Consider the following 21,390-nt stretch of genomic DNA (forward strand, 5'->3'; position numbering starts at 1 on the left):
TACATGATCATTAAATAAACACTTAATATAATATGGGTCATTGTTTTACTCGCTGGAAATGCATAAAGGTGTAGCTGAATAGTTGCAGGCAGTTATTCCAAGTCCAAGAGCAAGTCCAAGCCAGATAAATCCTTTGATAAAGCCCAGACAAAGCCCAGAGAAAAAATTCACTTGATTTACTTAGTTTTCACTCAGTTCACTAAACAGTAACTTACTGTAATTCACTTAATACACTTATATTTATTACTGCATTTAAAATTATCTGCCAGCTCAAAAAATTTGGAGTATTGGGATATTCAGATTATTGGTGGCTGGATTAAAGGACTTTTACTTAATAGAGTAAATGGGAAGCTGCTGAATGCTGTGAAGAATATGTATGAGGGTGCTAAGGCTGCAGTGCGTGTGGATGGTGAACTAAGTGAATTTTTCTATCTGAATGTTGGATTCAAACAGGGATGTGTCATGACTCCATCATTGTTCAATCTGTATATGGATAGGATTATAAAAGAGATGCAAGGTAGGGCAGTGAATACTGGTGCAGCCCTAATGAGAGAGAGCAGCATTTGGAAACTTCCTGTTCTGTTGTTTGCAGATAATACCGGTACTGTATTGTTAAGAAAAGACAAAGGGGAACTGCAAGGCTTGGTGAAAGAGTTTGGGAAAGCGTATAAGAAATGGAATCTAAAGGTGAACATAGGGAAAAGTAAAGTTATGGTCTTGGAGAGAAATGAAGTCACTGAATGGTCTGTGAGGTTGGATGATGTGGAAATGGAAAATGTGAGTCTGTTTAAGTACAGTGTGATGAGTAACAGTGGAAGTTTGGAGGATGAAGTGCTTCAAAGGGTACAACAGGGAAGAAAGGTTGCTGGTGCTTTGAAAACGGTGATAAAAAATAGAGAAGTGAGCATGGAAGTAAAAAAGCCGCTCCATGAGAGTATTGTGAAACCTGCTGTAACATATGGAAGCAAAGCTTGTGCCTTGTTGGAAGGACACAAGTCAAGCGTGACAGCAGTGGAAATGAGTTATCTGAGAGGAGCATGTGGAGTTACATGGAGAGACAGACAAATGAGGAAGTGAAGAAGCATTGTGGTGTGGTACACTGGCCATGTGGAAACAATGGAGAGTGAGAGACTAATGAGGAGAGTGTATGTGAGTGAGGTGGAGGAGGGGAGAGGGAGGAGGAGGCCAAGAATGAGATGGAGGGATGGAATAGAGAGGTATATGAGAGGGGTGTGTGAGCTGAGGGGAGGGCAGTGAAATGGCAAGGGACAGGGTGACGTGGAAGTGATTTGTTTGTGGCTACCCTTTACGGGATCACAGCGACTGGGAGTTGATAGATAGGTAGATAGATTATTATTAGTAGCAGTAGTATTAGTATTAGTATCAGTATTGTTATTACTATTATTACAGTACAGTAAATGTCCTCTAATACGAATCACATGGAACTGAGGGTCTTTTGATTGTTTTTTTTAGGACTATTAAGAGGGGCCTTTGAAAACATTTCAAATATGTACATGATCTTTAAATAAACACATATGTGATATGAATTATTGTTTTACTCACTGGAAATGCATAGAAGTGTAGATGAATAGATGAAGGCACGTATATCCAAGTCCATGGGCAAGTCCAAACCAGATAAATCCTTAGATATAGCCCAGAAGAATTGGAAAAACACCAGAAAAAATAGAAAATTTTTGCCTTGGCAAATTCTGAATATTGGGATTTTCGGATTATTGGTGGTCGGATTGGAGGACTTTTACTGTATTATTAATATTACTATTCTATCTATCCATCTATCTATCTATTGCCAGATGGCTCAATCCCATAAGGGGTGACCACAAACAAATGGCCTCCGTGTCGCCCAGTCCCCCGCCATTTCACTGCCCTCCTCCTAGCTCAAAACCTCCTCTCTCATATACCTCTCCACTCCATCCCTCCATCTCATCCTCAGCTGCCCGCTCCCTCTCTCCCTCTCCCCTTCACTCACATACACTCTCCTCATTAGTCTCTCACTCTCCATCCTCTCCACATGGCCAAACCACCCCAGTGTATTTCTCCTAACGCTCTCTATCACATCCACATCCACACCACAGTGCTCTTTTACTTTCTTATTTGTCAGACTGTCTCTCCATGTAACCTCACATGCTCCTCTCAAATAACTCATTTCCATTGCCATCACTCATGACTTGTGTCCTTCCAACAAGGTCCAAGCTTCACTTCCATATGTTAGAGTTGGCATCACAATACAGTACTATCAAGCAGGCATTTTTTTTAAATATCATGCTCAGTTCCCTATTTCTTATCACTGCTTTCAAAGAACCAGCAACCTCTCTTCCTTGCTGCACCTTTTCAAGCACTTCATCCTCCAGACTCGCACCCTTACTCATCACACTACCCAAGTACTCGTGCTTAAATGCACTCACATTTTCCATTTCCTCGTCATCCTACCTCACGGTACATTCATTGACTTCATTCCTCTTGGAGACCATAAATTTATTCTTTCCTACATTATTATTATGGAGAATGAGAGTACATTCAAGTACTTGGGTAGTGTGATGAGTAAGAATGGAACTTTGGGGGATGAAGTATGTGAAAGGGTACAGCAGGGAAGGAAGGTTGTTGGTTCACTGAAAGCAGTGATGAGAAATAGGAACATGAGTGTGTAAGTTAAGAAGTCACTGCATGATAGTATTGTGATCCCTACCCTGACGTATGGAAGTGAGGTGTGGACCTTGCAAGAGGGAAACAAGTCAAGAGTGAGAGCAGTGGAAATGAGTTACTTGAGAGGAGCATGTGGAGTGACATGGAGGGACAGGTTGAGGAATGAAAAAACGAAGGAACGTTGTGGGGTGGATGTGGATGTGGTTGAGAAGATTAGGAGAAATACACTGAGGTGGTTTGGACATGTGGAGAGAATGGAGAGTGAAAGACTGACTAAGAGAGTGTATGTAGGTGAGGTGGAGGGAAGGAGAGGGAGGGGTAGACTGAGGATGAGGTGGAGGGATGGAGTTGAGAGGTACCGGTATATGAGGGAGGGGGGGGGGTGAGTTGGGGGGAGGGTAGTCAAATGGTGGGTGACAGAGCAACGTGGAGGCGTTTTGTCTGCGGCCACCCTTTGCAGAATTAGGGCATCGGGCTATAGATACATAGATAGATAGATGATATGGGAGGAAATATTGTACTGAACAGCAGAATTATTATGACTCCTATGCCCACAAACGTCAGCTGTGTTTACAGCCACAGCCCTTGCATCTACTTCTTCCCCATCTGACCACTGTCACTCCATCCCTCACTCACCACTCAGCTGTTTTGCAGAAAATAAAATAAATATGTAGGAATTGCAGGCACAGTAATTTTGTCTGGCAAAACAAACATTTATTCCTGTCAACTAGATTTCTCTTCTTTGCCAGAGCAAATGCAATGATGAGTGAGTGCCCTGGGACACCACGTATCCCCCAGCCTCAAAGAGACCCATGATGATGGCTAAACAGGACCTGGTACTCAATAAGGTTAGTTACACCTGTTTGGCTAGTGTGTTACATCTACTCAACCTCTGATCACCCTTTCAGTCATACTCATAGGTGATACGGTGATGGAAAGTAGTCAGATAAGGCATTAAAGGAGGTCTAGGAACCAGGCTAAGGTTCTATCTATTTATCTATAGCCCGACGCCCAAATCCCGCAAAGGGTGGCCGCAGACAAAACGCCTCCAAGTCGCTCTGTCACCCACCATTTGACTATCTTCCCCCCAACTCACTCTCCCCTCCTTCATATACCTCTCAACTCCATTCCTCCACCTCATCCTTGGTCTACCCCTCCCTCTCCCTCCCTGCACCTCACCTACATACACCCTCTTAGTCAGTCTTTCATTCTCCATTCTCTCCACATGTCTAAGGTTGCTGTTGTTACTTTTACAGAGGGGGAAGGGTGTGGGTTCCACTTGGCCTCAAACATAGCCTTATTAAACCCATGTTTTAATTGTCCCAGCATCCCATAAATCATTATCCGATCCACTTTCCATAATTTAACCCCATCGGATAATGGTGGTGTGCTGTACTGGCATTATTCTTAGGCATCAGAGTATTGAATCACCCTGTAGAAACTTGAAGCCTGCTTTTAAATGCAGAACTTGGGGAGGCAGGAGGGAGGGTTGTACCTTACCTGTCACTGGCTCATAGATCACTGTCTCTGTCTGTCTGTACCTCATAAATGTTCATTTAAAAAAAAGATCAGTATTACTGTCAGGAACTGTGCATTACGTGTCTCTGGCCAACAGATTTCTCTGTTAGGCACGGTGTACTGCGGGTGTGTGATGCTGAGGACAGGAATGAGAATTGCAGATGGATGCTGCAGATGATAAGATGTAAAGTTTTGCAAATGGCTGTAAACAACCTGTCTGGGAATACATTACCTGTCTCTAACTGTACCTTACCTGTCTCTGGCTCATAGATCTCTGTGTCAGGTAGGGTGTACTCTGGATGTGTGAGGTTGAGAGGTGTGCCCCTGTGTGCGATGGGGGCCTCCGCTCCACTGAGGGCAAACATCTCCTCCTCCTCCTCCATCGCAGCGCCCACCAGGCGCCCATTCTGCTTGAACACAGCATTAATGTCTGCAGTTCACTGAGATGGTTAACCATGTTGAAAATATGGAGAATGACAGACTGACCAGGAGAGGGAATGTCAGTGAGGCAGAGGGTAGGGGGAGTGGGAGACCATGCATGAGATGAAGGAATGGGATGGAAAGGTATATGAGAGAGGGGATATGAGTTGGAGAGAGAGAGAGCAGCCTCTTGGCAGAGGACAGGGTGACATGGAGATGATTCATTTGTGATTATGTTTTCCATGATTAAGGTGTCTTGCTATAGGCAGATTGATGGTGAATTGTTTAGCAATGAAGATAGTATTAGCATTAGAATAGTTTAAAAGAAAGAAAAAACCTGTCTGACACTATACTGCTTTACTGTACACAACAAGTTCAAGTGTTGTATAAGAAACTTTAATTTCTTACTCCTTATTTTAATTTTTTACTCTTTATTTTGAATATTTAACAGTAGACTGTAGCACCAGTTGAACAGGGCGGCACTTCCGAGGTGGAGGGCAAGCTTGTGCCAGGGAGAGCTGGAGCCCTCATTTCACCAGCCCTCAGGAATTGATCCTTACCATTCCCCTTTGCTGAACATTTTCAGTGCTTTCATTTACACAGAGAGTAGGCCAGCATATTCTCTTAATACCTGTACCTTCAACTGTCTACACCACACTATATGCATGTAAAATATCACACCTCCTATTTCCATTCCCTTTACCAATGGCCGCTACATTAACATCAGCAAACGAGGTGATATCTCGGATTGCCACCACCGGCAAGGTAGGGCTGGCAGCACAGGGTCCTCCTGGTTGCCATGAAGCGACTGTACCAGCAGCAACTGTTGCAAATTCTGTTCTTGCTTGTCAGCGGAGAAGAGCAGGTGCAGCCTTATTCTTCGCCAGTGTCCGTGCTTTCGGTACCAATTAGAATTCAGTTCATTTTCTCCTACAGTCCATATCCTCTCTAGCCTTGTTCCTCACAGTACCCCAAATTTCTCCCTCTACTGAATTTCCCCATTTTGTTTTCCTGGTTACCATCTCCTCACAAACTTCTGTAACAAGGGCGGCACCTGTTGTTATACCAAATCTGAATATGCAGTTGACACTGTTTTAAACTTCACCTCAACCAATTTTGATTACTCACTGTATAAACTAAATTATCTAAATATTACCAAATGTGTCTGTGTAGTCTATCACTCCCCCAGTGCTTCTTTAGAACCCAGTGTATTTGACTCCATATCCACACAGTTGAGTAACTTTAACTTTGTCCTTAGCACCAAGATTACCATTTTGGGTGATTTTAACGTACTTAATGTTGAATGGTTATTGCGTTCTGCCAGGATTGACGATGCTGGTCTAGAGTGTGAGCCGTTTGCAGAATCATTTAATCTCACACAGTTGGTAAAGCAACTAACCAGAATACCAGATAATCCTGGCCATAATGCCCATCTCTTGGATCTGTTCCAGACAAATAATCCAGATCAATACAGGATAGAAGTACTGTCACCACTTGGATCCTCTGACCACAGTCTCATCAAAGCCTCATTAGTCAGCCCCCCCTGACCTCCCTAGTCTGAACCTGTCAAGGTGACCCAATAGCACATTGATTATCTTGCTGACATTCCATGGCAGGCTATCTTCTCTAGTGATGTCAATTCTGTCCAGTCCCACATTAATGACTTAATACTGCCTGGTATAGATTTATTCATACCAGGTCAACAGTTAAGTAAAAGATCAAACTCTCCAAAATGGTTTGATAACAACTGTGCCAGAGCAATGGCCCAAAAGTCATTAGCATTTTTTTTTTTTACGTGTCCGACTCTGGGCAGAGGTTCAGGGCCTATTTCTTGGGGGCAGTGGCCTATCCCAAGGCCCAGTAGTCCTCCTACACCTCCACATGTCACCACTTTGGCACTAACACCCACTGTCCATATTGAATACATGCTAGGGCTGTCTCATACAGGACTGGTGTACTGGTATTAGCGGGGGTACTTCTATGACATGTCGGCGGGTCATCTGGTAGATCAGGAAAGTCTGCTTTTTAGGAAATTCAAATCCTTAAACTGTTCCCTGCCCCAGCCGGGATTCGATCCTGGGTCCATCAGGACTGCAAGCTGCCTCTCTACCGATTCAGCCACCAAATATAACTCTTACGTGTCCGAAAAGTGTTAAGGATATGTATGATAAAAATGGTTTAATATATGGGACAGTACAAGTTTGACTCATTCCTGTGAAGATACAATTAGATAAGCGCACACACACACACACACACACACACACACACAATGTATACATTATCATTACCTCAGTGCAGTCTGTATCAATAAAGTCTTACCTGCATGGGGAACCTGAGAGGGTCTCGAACAGACTGCTGGTAGGAGTAAATAGGAGGTGGGATGGATGTGTGATCTGAGAGGGGAGACTGGTTGGCAAGGGTACCACTGCTGCTGCTGCCACCTTCAGACAAGTCCATGCTCTCTTCACTGCCTGGCTCTCCTGCACCCTCACCCTCCCACCTGAAGAAACGTGAAGCTGTAAGAGTTACTCCCCTCTTTGGAGTGTAGGGATACAAGACCATGTTATCATAGTCCAAAACATTTAGAGACAGGAGAGAGTAAATGGTAATAGTCAATCCCATGTTGCCCCCTTTAGAATGTATGGGTCTGAGTCTTGGCTACCTTTTTGTATTGTATGATATTGATTACAAAGACATCGACATGCTTGCATTCATTGTCTTCGGTCGCCTAATGACAACTCTAGACACTACTTGATCTCATGCAGCCACTTTGTTGTATGCTTTTTCCAGATCCATGAAAGCCATAAACACCTTATGGTCCTTCTCACAAGTTTTCTTTGTTATCTGTCTCACTGCAAATATTTGATCCACACATCCTCTGCCACTCCTAAAGCCACCCTGTTTATCACTTACTAGGACTTCTGATTTCTCTCTTACTTTCTCTGTAATAATTCTTCCATACACCTTCCCTACCACACTCAGTGAACTTATGCCATGATAATTCATGCACTCACTTCACTCACTGTTATTTTTTTACAGGGGTACAATCACGGCCATTTTCCACTCTGCAGGCACAGTTTCACTCATCCATGCCTTATTATATATCTCCAACAAGCATTTAATTCCCCTCTCACCACTACACTTAATCTACTCTGCATACACGTCATCAACCCCAGCTGCTTTCCCATTTTTCAGCCGCTTCACAGCACTCTTCACCTGTGCGAGTGTCACGTCTCCTGGCACTGCATTCCTTCTCTGCACACCCCTAAAACCAATCATGTTCACAGCCACTCTGCTCCCTCTATTCCCATTTATCAGGCTTTCAAAATATTCTTTCCATCTCGTCCTTGCTTCATCCCCATGGGTTAATAATCTACCACACATTGTCTTTCTTTTTTTCACTTCTACATTCCTGCATCGTTCCAGAAGGAGAGTTAATGAGACAAAAAGCCTTTGACTCCACCTTGTTGAGAAGAGTGTATGTGAGGAGCCTCCCCACACAAGAGTTATACTCTACACAGGGGCGAATAAAACATTGTGTGTGTGTGTGTGTGTGTGTGTGTGTGTAATACTCACACGTGTGGCCGCTACTCACGTGTCGTTCATCTTCACCTAGAAAGAAAAAAAAGAACAGGTTAGAGATAACTCTCTAAGTACAAACTCATTATGGGATCTGGCTATAGATAGATGGATAGACAATTTTTTGTTGTTTCCTTTTTGTCATTTTTTTGCTTACCTTTTGGGGTTCTCTTTTTATCAACTTTATTTTTCCCTTTTCCATTTTTCTTGTCTGTCTATTTTGTTTAATTTTCTCTATAAAGGCTCCAACATGCTTGCATGAGTCAGACTTAGTCACTTAATTACGGCTGTCTGTGCTGCTCAGTCCCTGGCAGCCTCCCTATTCAGTCCTTTATCCCAGAGGTCACACTCTATGACCTCATCCCAGGTCTTTTTTTGGTCTGCCTTTCACAACCCTACCCCCATCGTTCATACTTGTCACTTTCTACACCCAGTTGTCATCCCCCATCCTCTCCAGATACCCAGACCATCTCAGTATACCCCTCCTCACCACAACACCAATACACCTTTTATGTTATCTCTTTATTTCGTATCATATATTTTTTTCTCAATTTTCTTCATTTGTCTTATAATAATTTAGCATTGGTTAAGAAGAGGTACATGATTGGATAATAAGGTGAAAGTCTTAGTGTTTTCTTGGTGGTAGGTAGGGGCACCCATCATCCACTCACTCATTGCAGGGATGCCTTATGGTCTCTAAACTGAGTGACAAGCCAAATGGTTTCATGTTCCGAGGAAACCATTTACTGCACTGGGTGGTAACCATATAATCAGGGTTTTTGGCCAGGTTAAATGTCCTTCAGATTCCCCTATCTAAAATCACTTAATCATGGCAAATGTTTCAGAGGGCCTTAGTGGGCCCAATACCTGCCCAGGACCCCAACCAAATGGGTAGATTCGCGTGGCCATGTGGAATGTGAGAGGTGTGAATGAGGAGAGCAAGAGGGTGGAAGTGGCGAATGTGTTCAGGAGTGCAAGATATTCCTTGATGGCACTGTGTGAAACAAAAATGAAAGGATGTGAGCTGGAGGAGTGGGAGGGTGTGAAATAAGTAAGATCGGGCATGAATGGGTAAGGAAGATGCAGGGAAGGAGTTGCTTTTTTGATGAATGAAATGTGGCAGAACTGAATAAGAGATTACAAATGTGTCAGCTGGAGATCTATGTATGTCAACTTCAAGTTTCAGTAGGTGAAAGTGGCAGTAATTGTAGCTTATGCACCGTGTGATGACGAGTGAGAGAGAGAAAGACAGATTTTGGGATGAGCTGGATGAAGCAATGGGAGAAATGCCCAGGAGCTATAAAGTGATCGTAACGGGCGATATGAATAGATGGAACGGGGATCATGTTGAAAGGAGCCTGATTGATTGCGTGCTCGTGGAGAGGTCGATGATGGGAATGGTTGATGATACGAGGGTAGCGAGAGGACGATGTGGAGTTTCTGTCAGATCATATGACAGTGGTGTGCAAGATCAAGCTGAAACAAGTGAGGTGGACCAGGTGAGAGAGGAGCAGTCAGGGAGAAGACTGAAAGTCGAGACGCTGAGGATCAAAGAAATGGCAGATGAATACAGGACCAAAGTAGGGGAGGAGTTAGAATAAGTGAATTGGAATGAAATGGATCTAGACAGCTTGTGGAATGCATATAAGGATTGCATTGTTAGGAATGCAAGGATCTAGACAGCTTGTGGAATGCATATAGGGATTGCATAGTTAGGAATGCAAAAGCAGTGTGTGGTGTGGCAAGGGTAACAAACAAACAAGAAAGGTATGGCGTGGTGGTTTGAAAAGGTTAAGAGAGCAGTGGAGGAAAAGAGGAAGAAGTGGCTAGAGAGGTTACAGAACAGGAGTTCAGTTGAATAAGAACTGAATATATTGAGAGAAGCAGCACAAAAAGAGACAAGTGAAGAGGAAAAAGGAGAAGGTAAATGATGATCTAAGAAGAAAAATGAATGAAAATTACTCTGAAAATAGGAAGTTATTCTGGAAAGAGGTGCAGAAATGTAGAAGTGACAGCAGAAAGAAATGTCAAAGTGTGAAGGACGTAAGTGGTATATTATTGACACACTGGAATGAAGTAAGGACCAGGAGGGAAGAGTATTTGGTAAGTCTGATGAATGTGAATGGAGAGAGCAAAGCGACAATTAACATGACTGGTTTTGGGGGGTGTACAGAGAAGGAATGCAGCGCCAGGAAACGTTGCACTTGCAAAGGTGAAGAACGCTGTGAAGTGGCTGAAAAATGGGAAAGCAGTTGGAGTTGATGAGGTGTATACAGAGATGAAAAAGTGTAGTGAAGAGAGCAGAATGAAGTGCTTGTTGGGGATATGTAAGAAGGCATGGATGAGCGAAACTGTGCCAGCAGAGTGGAAAAAAGCAGTTATTGTACCCCTGTACAAAAGTGAAGGTGAGTGAAGTGAGTGCAAGAATTTTTGTGGCATAAGTTATTGAGTGTTGTAGGGGAGGTATATGGAAGAATTATTGTAGAGAAAGTAAGAGAGAGTTGTCAGAAGTCCTAGTGAGTGATGAACAGGGTGGCTTTAGGAGTGGCAGAGGATGTGTGGATCAAATATTTTCAGTGAGACAGATAGTGGAGAAGGCTTGTGAGAAGGACTATAAGGTGTTTATGGCATTTATGGATCTGGAAAAAGCATTCAACAAAGAAGACAGAGAAGGACTGTGGAAGGTCTTGCGCATGTGCGGTGTAGATGGTAAGCTGCTAGGTGCCGTCACGAGTTTTAATGAAGGTAGTGAAGCATGTGTAAGGGTAAATGGGCATCGAAGTGGATGGTTCACAATCGGTGTGGGCATGCAAAAAGGTTGTGTGATGTCCCCATGATTGTTAAATATATATATGGATGAGGTGATGAGAGAAGTAAAAACACGAGTAATGGAAAGAGGGACTGTGGTGGTAGTGAATGGTGATGGATGGAATATCTCAAATTTGTAGTATGCTGATGATGCAGTGCTACTTCCAAACCCCGGACATGAGCTTGGTAGTCTAATTCAGAATTGTGCTGATGTCTGTGAGTGTCGTGCCTTGAGGGTAAATGTAGAAAAGAGTAAAGTGATAGTCTCCCAGTGTGATGTTACAGTGAATGGAGAGAGACTGGAATTGGTGAGAGTTCAAATACCTGGGTACAGTGATAGAAAAGAGAGGAAAATCTGCTGAATTGGAAAGTAGTGGGACACAAGGAAGGAAAGTAGCTGGTGCAATGAAGGCCTTGACGTGAAACAGAGGCTTGAGTGCTGCAGCTGAGTGATGCATACATGAAGGAGTGTTAGTGCCAACTTTAACATATGGGTGTAAGAGTACGGTGTGGCATGAAAATGAAAAGCCAAGAGTGAGAGCAGTAGAGATGTGACTGCTGAGGAATGTATGTGGAGTAAAGAGACTGGACAGGATATGAAATAATGTGATTCGTGAAAGGTGCGGAGTGAGGAAGTCTGTGAACACCAGAATCGAAGAGAGTGTACCGAGATGGCATGGTCATCTGGAAAGAATGGATAACCACAGGGTGGTGAAAAAGATATCTATCTATCTATCTATATACCTAGGCTGCTTCTCCCAAGGAAAGGGAGGTAGCCGAGACAGGACGACTCACTCTCCATTTACTCATCCATTCAAACACATTCATTCGCATCTTAGCCCCAAAGGGGAGAATGGACAGATCCTCACCGCATCACACCGCACAAGGGTCAACTGCGCAATGCAATCAGTGACATCCGCAGCAGGGCCCGACAGCAGAACTGGTTTACCCCTGCCACATCATAACAGACCCATCCCCTTACCCGCACCTGACCTGACTAGCTGATCAGACCAAATGCGGGAGAATATCTCCTCAGGGCTGCGTCATCACTTATTCATTCACAATTTCTCTCCATTTATTTCTGTCACGCACAGCCACTCTTCCTTGCTCAACAGACATCCCTCTCGCATCCAGCGCTCTCTTCACACTGTCCATCCATCCTATTCGTGGTCTCCCTCTCAGCCTTACACCTCTCACATCAGATCTAGTTATCTTTTTCACCAATCGTTCATTATCCATTCTCTCCATATGCCCAAACCATTGCAACACCCTCTGCTCAACTCTACCAGCCATCTCCCGAACAACTCCAGGTCTCCTTCGCACTTCATCATTTCGCACTCGATCCATACGCGTCACTCCACACATACTCCTCAGACATCTCATCTCCATTACATTCAAACTTTTCCTCTCTGCTACACCCACATTCCATGTTTCAGCCCCATATAATGCAGTTGGTACCACAACACCCTCATACAGCCTTCTCTTTACATCCATTCTAAGCAAACGACATTTAAACACTTTTTTCATTCCTCCCAGCACCTTTCCTACTTCATTTATTCTAAACTTCACTTCTGCATCTATTCTTCCATCCACAGCAACATGTGACCCTAGATATTTAAAACAATCTACCTCCTCAAGCAACTCACCATTCAAAACTATATTCATCCCCCTACCATTTATCAACCTCGTACACTTCATCACTTTACTCTTATTCTCATTTACTTTCAATTTCCTCCTTTCACACACCCTTCCAAACTCCTCTACCAACTGTCTCAATCTCTCCTCTGAATCAGTCACCAGTGCACGAGTGCACGAGCAAATTTGAAGAAAGGAGGAGGCGAGGTAGGCCAAGGAGAAGGTGGAGGGATATGGTGGATGATAAGTGTGTGAGGAAGAGAGATATGGAAGTCCGTGAGGCTAGGGAACTGACAAGAGACTGAGCTGGCTAGATGAATGTTGTGAGAAGTGCATGATCAGGGATTTGGCACCACTTTTTAATGTGACAGCGTCTGGATTGACTCTTTGGATACGTTTATGTGAAGCTACAGAATGTGTTGAATGGTTTTGGCGTGTCAGATAGAGCCAGAATTCCGAAGGCTTGAACAATGAGTGAATGGAAGCGTGGCCCGTTGGGTTGGGCAAATGTAGGTTCTCTGGACGTTGTTACTCCTCATCCTGCCCCAGGGTTGGAAAGGGGGTCCAAATGATGATGATGATGATGATGATGATGATGATGATTATGATGATGATGATGATGACGATTGTTATTATTGTTATTATAATATCCCTACGCGACCCCTCACCAACCACTCACTCAATGTAGTGCTGCTTTGATGTCTGCACTTTCCTCTCTTCCTTCTTTCTTCTTCTTTCATTATTTCCTTCATTCTTTCCTCTTCCTTCTCCCTATAGGTGACTCTGCACTGAGTGACAAGCCAAATGGTTTCCTTTACACCTGGAAACCATTTACTATGCTGGGTGATAACCATATAACCAAATTATGGCACCTGGTGGTTTAGTGGGTAATTAAGGTGCTCCAATCAGATTGAGCCGGTGCATGTTTATATCCAAGGAATGATTAGGGTTTATTGTTGGGGTTTATTGCCACTCAAGGATGTGAGGCTGGTCACTCTCATCTTAAATGCCAGGACCAGCTTGCCTAGCCCCTGGCTCCTACATTTCTCGTGGGGTGACATTGGATTGGTTGATGGATGAATGGATGGATTGTTATTATAAAATTTTATTTTTGTTACTACTTCTGCTACTATTACTACTGCTAATATTTTTTTTCACTTAAGATCACCTCCATCCATATTTTATATTATAGTGTGAAGATCAGTACCAATCTTCATAATACAAGGCCCCATTTGGAGTTGTAATGTGAAGTACCGGTACTACTGCTACTACTGCTCTTACTATTACTACTACTACTACTATACTACAATTGTTATTGGCACCATAACAATTTTCATACTACAGACGAATCTCATACATGATAATACCGTACATGAGAGAGAGAGAGAGAGTTTAATATACATATCCCAGGCCTGTTATTTTCTTGAACTAAATAACTTTTCCAGGATGAAAGGCCTCATCAACTCTGCTTAATTTTTACAGTAAAATATTCACGGGTCCAGAAAGATGACGGTAATATTTGGAGAGAGAAAAAGGGGTTGTGGGGTGGTGGTGATTATGATGACGTTGATGATGGTAACAATTATTATAAAGCTGCTGCAGCTGCTGGTGATGAAGATGATAATGATGATGGTAATGATGATAATGATCCTTCTGCCACTGCTGCTGCTGTTGTTGTTGTTGCTGCTGATGATGATGATGATGGTTGAACAGTAACATTAGGAGTGACACTAAAGAAAGGAACAAGGAATGATGAGAAACATGAAGAGAGACCTAGCAATGACTCGAAGAGACTGGAGGAGGGATTGGAGAGGGAAGAGAGGAGGGGAAGAAAGAACAGAGGAGGAGGGAAAAGGGAGGGGACTCGAGAAAGAAGAATAGGATGAATGATGAGAAATGTGAGGGGAGGAGAGACTAAAGGGAAGGAAGAGAGAAAGGGTAGAAAGAGAGGAGGGGGAGGAAGAGAGGAGTGACAGGAGGAAAAGAGGGAAAGGTAGATAAGGAGGGGAAAGAGAGAAAGGAAGCAAGTGAGAACAGGAAGAAAGAGAGGAGAGAAACAAGTGAGAAGAGGAAGAAAGAGAGGAGGTAAGCAATAGAACAGGGGGAGGATGAGAGGATAGATGGGGAAGGAAGGGAGAGAGGAGGGAGAGGAAGAAAGGATTGAGTGAGAGAGGAGGAAATGAAGAAGGAGAGGAAGAGAGAAAATAAGAAGAGTGTAGGAGAGGAAGCTATGAGATGGATGAAAAAGAGAGAAACGAGAGGAAAAGAGTGGGAGAGGAAAAAAGAAGTGTGAGGAAGAAACTGGCAGAATTGGAGAGGTGCGGAAGATGAGAGACTCAGGCTAGGAGGAATAGAGAAGGGGGACGACGAGAGGAGAGGAATGGAGAAAGAGAAGGGGTAGGGAGCGAGCTGAGGGAGGAAAAGGGTTAAGAAGGGAAGAGACGAGGAAATGAATGGATCAGAGGTAGAGGTGAGGAAGAGAAGAAAGAGGGGCGGCACGAAGAGATACGAGGGCAAGGGGGAAAGGAATGAATGGAAGAGATAGCGAAGGAAAATCGAAAGGAGGGGGATGGAGAGGTGATAGAGGGAGGGAGCGCACAGGAATGGAGGGAGGGAGGGAGAGAACAGGGACGGAGGGAGGGAGGGAGGGAGGGAGAGAACAGGGACGGAGGGAGGGAGAGAACAGGGATGGAGGGAGGGAGGGAGAGAACAGGGATGGAGGAGAGGAGAGAGGAAGATAAGAGAAATGGTGGGAAGAAGGGAGAGAACGGAGCGGGGATATAAAGGGAGGACGGGAGAGAGGAGAGAAAATAAGAATGGAGAGAAGATAAGAAAACAGACAGAAGGAAAGGAGGGAAGACTAAAGGGGAGAGAGAGGAGAGGCAGGATAATGGTGGGAAAGTTGAAAACAGGAAACAGGAAAAGGAGAGGAGATAGAAGGAAGTAGAGACAGAAACCGCAGAGAGAGAGAGAGAGAGAGAGAGAGAGAGAGAACTAAAGGACACGTATTGTTGACACCCAGACCCGGTACACAACACTGTACCCAGTCCGCGGTGCAACACACACACACACACACACACACACACACACACACACGCACACACACACACTGTAAAAAACTGCATAAAAAGAGAGACAACAAAGACGTAAGGAAATTTAGTTTCCCAAATAGGGCAATTGATCAGTGGAATGCACTACCGAAGGAAATAGTGTGTGCCAAAAAATTCATAAATTTAAGGATATGTACGATAAATATGGTTTAAGACACGGGACAGTACGAGCTTGACTCATTCCTGTAAAGATACAATTAGGTAAGAACAATTAGGTAAGAACAAACATATACTAACAGGCAAAACTTGGAATGTGACATCCGTAGACTGTCAGGCAGCAAGATTTTCTCATAGCGAATTTATAGCTGATCGAAAGTTAGGTTAGGTCACTTTGGGCAGGGTTTGGTCTGATTAGATAATTTTTGGTTGGGTTGGGTTCAGATCGACTAGATATACACGGATTAGGTTAGATTGCTTTAGAATAGGTCGGTTTTGATATATTTTGGGTTGGGTTCTATTGGGTTGGGTTAGGCTGGGTTAGGTTCGGTTGGATTTGGTCATTTGAGGCTTGACTGGGTTTCGTTAGGACGGGTATGGTATGGTTAAGTGAGACTGGGTAGGATTAGGCAGGGTTACATGCGGTTAGGCTGCGTCAGAATTAGTTAGCTTAGGTAGGGAGGTTACGTGAGATAGTGAGGTTAAATACAATTAGACTGGGTTAGGTGAGGTTGTTAGATTAGTTTGGGTTATTTTAGGTTGAATTAGGTCATTCGAGGTTAGGCAGGGTTCAGTTCCAGCAAATATGGATAGGTTAGTCGAGACTGGCCTAAAATAAGACTCAGAAAACGTTATAAACACAACCCCCTCCTCCCATCTGATTCTGTGACCTACGTCTTGGCTTCAGTCTTTCTCTCCCTATTTCACTCTCTCGTAAAAGTCTTGGTCCCTGTCGAAACGCCTAAATTTACTGCACTGTCAAAGTGGTTTATGCATTGCGGTCTTTTGTTGGTCGGTCCTTCCAAAGTCAAGTATCGCGGAGGTGGACGTGGTTTTGTGTGTGTGTGTGTGTGTGTGTGTGTGTGAGTGCGTGTGTGCGCGCGCGCGCGTGTAGTTGTGCGTGTGTGTTTCGTGTTCCATGTATTTTCTGTTTCTTGTGTTCCGATTTAAGTCTGTTTTATATATTTTGTTTGTGCTTTGTGTTACTGCAGATTTATGTGCTTGAATTGAGAGGTATATGAGGGAGGGGGGCGTGAGTTGGGCGGAGGGTAGTCAAATGGTGGGTGACAGAGCGACTTGGAGGCGTTTTGTCTGCGGCCACCATTTGCGGGATTAGGGCGTCGGGCTATAGACAGATAGATAGATAGATGTTTCGTGTGACTGAAGGTGAACTGCTTAAGAGCAGTACCTTTTATAGTAACGATTATTTCTTCCTGAATACAGCAAATGTTTTTAGTGTATTTCGCTCTCTGGATGATTGTATAAGATCTTCTTGGAAAGTACTAGAATTACAAAGATTGCAGTCAATACAGTCTTATGCGTGATGAGTGGTATGTGTGGTGTGATGTAGTATGGTGTGTGGTATGGGTATGGTATGGTGTGGTGCTGCGCAGTGGAGTGTGGTGTGACCAAGGTGAGAGGTATGGTGTGATGTGGGCGGGGTGAGCGGTGATGTGTGATGCTGTTTGGTGCAATGTGTTGTGTTGTGTTGTGGTGTGTTCTTCTGTGCTGTGGTGTGGTACAATGACATGCGGTTTGGTGCAGTGTGGTGCGTTGCGGTGTGGTGTTTTCAGGTGTGACGTGGTTTAATTTGGTGTGGTTTGGTGTTTGGTGTGATGTGGTGTTGTACAGTGTGGTATGGTTCAGCGTGGTGTGGCGCAGTGTGGAGTGGTGTGGTGTGACGCGGTGCAGTTCAGTGTGGTGCGGTTCGGTGTGGTGTGGTGTGGTGTGGTTTGTAGAGTATGATGTGATATGGCTTGGTGTGGTGTGGCTTGGTGCGTTATTGTATGGTGCTGAGCAGTGTTTTATGGTGTAGTCAGCCTGGTGTGATGTAGTGCACAGTGGCGTGTTGTAGTGTAGTGTGGTGTGGTGTGCTGTAACGGAGCGTGGTGTAGGTCAGTGTGTTGTATTGTGGTGTCGTGAGGTGGTGTGAGGTATTGTCAGGCGTGGTGAAGTGTAGTGTGGTGAGGAGTGGTGTGGGTTAGTTTGATGTGATGTCGCGTGATGTGGTGTGGTGCACTGTGGTACAATGGCGTGTGGTGTGGTGTGATGAGTGTGGTGTGATGCGGGTGGTATGAGCGGTGTACTGTGGTAGGATGCTGTGTGGTGTGGTGAGGCGCTGAGGTGAGTTTAGTGATGTGGTACTGCGCTGAGGCGAGCTTATCCTAGTGGCGTGGTGCCGTGTGGTGTGAGGCAGTGTACTGTGATGTTGTGTGACAGTCTGGTGTAGTGGTGTGATGTGTGATGCAGTACGATGTGGTGTGGTGTGGTGGGATGCTGTGGTGTAGAGGTGTGAGGGTGTGTGGGAGCCAGCAGGTGTCCACTGTGGCGCGGGACACCAACGGGTTCACCCCCACACTTTACGTTTAAAATAGTCCCCCACCCAGCCTTGGTCACGTTCAGGGTTCACACACCCCTGAATACAAATACCTTCCTCAAACTTCACAAATCAACATACATACCACACACACAAATACAATATCTACATTTAAACTTAACTAATCTAGCTATCTATATACCTAGGCTGCTTCCCCCACACAAAGGGAGGTAGCCGAGACAGGACAACACACTCCCAATTTACTCATCCAAACACACTCAATTATTCGTATCTTAGACCCAAGGGGGAGAAGGGACAGAGCCTCACTGGATGAACATGTTTACATTTTTAAAGCTCTTAGTGATCTAAAATACCCTCCATATTTTATCCACAGAACTAGAAAGAGTGTCACTAAAATACACATGAGTAAATACAAAAAAGAAAAACCTGAGAAAAGAATAATAGTACTCACACCCTATGTAGAGGACACTGTTTCTCCCTGTATGAATATGGCAGGAATACAGGTAGTCAGAGCAGGAAATACGACTGTGGGCAAGTTAGTTAGAAAACTAACAAATACGTAAAAAGAAAAACAAAGCAGGTGTGTATAAAATTCCGTGCAAAGATTGCGAAAAGGTACCGTACATGTGGGAGAGACTTTTAGGGGTTGATAAAAGGTTAAAGGAAAATAAATATGATATGAGAGTTTTAATCTCAACAATGCTACTGTACAACATGGATTTGATACCGAACATGGAACACTGGAATAAGGCAAAGTTTGTGCTACATGAGAGTAATATAACTAAACGTAATGTGTCGAGTCTGCCCATATTGCTGACAGAATAATTTTAATCAGAATAGAGGAATTTATTCACTTGCCAAACCTTAAGCCCACCATTTAACTAGTGGAAGAGCTAAAATAGGGTAGTTAGTTCTGGTTGTTCAAGAGCATCACGTCAGTATCTTGGAGCTATAAGGCTTGCTGAAGTCGTTGAATGTAAAAATTATATGCCAATCCTGAAGCTCGTCTTGGCGAAACGTTGAAATAAATTAGGTCCATACTCTGTTGTTACAACCTCATCGGGGTAATCATAGCTCTCTGTACAGGTTAAGAACTAGACTCACGCTCTTATATCATTTATGACTCAAAATTAGTCCAAGCATAACTTCCTGATTTTTGGCACACTCTCCACGGGGTAGCCTGTACATGTGAGTGAGGGGAGAACCTATGAATATATGCATCTGGTGGAGAGAGGACATAGGGTATAGAACCATGTGAGAAATTCGGGGCGATAAATGTATTACGAAGAACGAGCTCCAACTTTTTACTTCTTTCGTTTCGCTACTGGCTTCACCGTCCAACTATTTTCTGTCACTGAACATGTGTGTCACGTTCTGGCAATTCTAACTAACCTAGAATATCCTGCCTCGTTTTTTCCCTCCCTCTCTCTCTCTCTCTCTCTCTCTTTCTCCTGGGAGTTGCCTGTATGTCTGTCCAACTACCTCTCTAAATGCTGCAGACCACTGCCGTCGTATTATAAGTTGTTTTAGTGATGTCGTAGCATATCTACTTTAGTGATTTACTCTGCACATCACACCTCAACTGCATTAATATATACTACTAATGCAATTGTGTTGATATTAAAGCAACACAAATAACAAAGAAGATAATGTCATAGTGTAGCGGGCCAAACAGATCACCAAGAAACGTGTGCTACAAAGCTGGAGTGCCATTTAGAGTACGGTCTCGTGTGTGTGTGTGTGTGTGTGTGTGTGTGTGTGTGTGTGTGTGTGTGTGTGTGTGTGTGTGTGTGTGTGAAACCCTTTCATATCTAAAAGTCTCTTCAAAGCTGAAAGTCTCTTCAAAGCAATCATATGGAGACAGTAAGAGTGAAATCAAAGAAAAAAGGTCATCTCACGGGAGAGATAAAATCCTTTCAGGCCGGAGTGCTTAAAAAGGACGCGATAGCATCTCAAGGAAAGGTTGTGTCTGTCTGTCTCATTAACGTTTTGGGATGCGAGGTACTTCATTCCCGGCGACATGAGCGAGGCCACACCACACCATTCAAAGCCACTCTCTCTTACCACATGACGCCAAAGGCATAATCAATGGGTCTTGAAGCTCCAGCATCTATTATATTTGTATCCAGTTAATTTATTTTTACTAACTCCAAACGATATGGTTCAGTTTGGGAGAGAGTTTTCAAGAGGGGTTTAATACTCGTATAACCTTCATTAACACCCCCAGAAAAAAAAAAAAAAAAGTCCAACGGTATTCTCAGTTGGATAAAATCGTCTGCAAATAGAAAGAAATACCTAAAAAACTGTGAGTAGTCTGATGGAATTTATAATTACGAAATCTGTGTAAGTTGCGGCGATCTATCCTTGGAATGTTATGACTTGTCTCAGGTAAAAATAATCACCTGATGTTAATTTGAATACAATAGTTGTGTCCATACCAGCTTAAGGATAATCGAAAGTTACCAACGATTATACTGACAGACTTCTCAGAGCTGAATAACCTTGTATTAGCCTGACTAAAATACCCAGATGCATCCACGGCAGCGATGTGGTTAATATTCTTAGAGGCTGATCAGAATATAACAGATTTGATACTGTGCTGGAAATAACAGTCTACCTTTCAGCTTGACGAATTATTTAGCGTTTCTTTCTGTTGTTCAGGGAACTGTGAATATATAGAGGTTTTTGTCTGACACCTCATCCAGTGAAACGTGATCGGAACCAAAAAGCTCCATCTCTGTCCCTATTCATCAACCATTCGTCCACCTCTCCGTCCTATACTACCCATCTGTTTTCATCATCCTTGATCTAGATTAACCTTTCTTCTCCTCGCAACTACTCCACTCTACATCTTCCCTTGTGTATTCCCTACATGTTCTACCCACGATCGTCTTGGCCTTCCTCTCTTCTTCCAACCATTACACTCTCATACATACTTCTCTTTGTGCTGTACTATATCACATTGTTTGTTCACCCAGTTCTTTGCCAACTTTTCATTCATCTTTCTTCACTCACATGCTCTCTCCTTCATGTACTCCTTGGCTTTTCTTTCCATCCACGTTGTTATTGGCCTACCTATTTTTTGTCCTTTATACTTCATCACTCATATGCACCTTCCCTCACGGACTTTTTGTCTGTCCACCACCTCATTATTTATAAACTGTC

At 43.7% G+C, this 21,390-nt stretch overlaps 1 protein-coding gene across 1 annotated transcript in view; it reads right to left on the reverse strand.

Moving 5' to 3' along the window:
- The window catches only part of LOC145390238 (uncharacterized), a 76,570-nt gene that overhangs the window by 3,061 nt on the left and 52,119 nt on the right, over positions 1–21,390 (reverse strand). The window contains exons 2-4 of the mRNA XM_080265230.1: positions 8,195–8,211; positions 6,919–7,099; positions 4,433–4,586 (exon numbers count right to left, since the gene is read on the reverse strand). Of these exons, the coding sequence (XP_080121356.1) occupies positions 4,433–4,586; positions 6,919–7,099; positions 8,195–8,211 (352 nt within the window). The remainder of the gene's footprint in view (positions 1–4,432; positions 4,587–6,918; positions 7,100–8,194; positions 8,212–21,390) is intronic.

The sequence above is a fragment of the Coenobita brevimanus genome, unplaced genomic scaffold (assembly GCF_032717465.1).
Source record: "Coenobita brevimanus isolate Jiangsu-jjx unplaced genomic scaffold, ASM3271746v2 jjx.HiC_scaffold_3696, whole genome shotgun sequence".
NCBI classification, from domain to species: domain Eukaryota; kingdom Metazoa; phylum Arthropoda; class Malacostraca; order Decapoda; family Coenobitidae; genus Coenobita; species Coenobita brevimanus.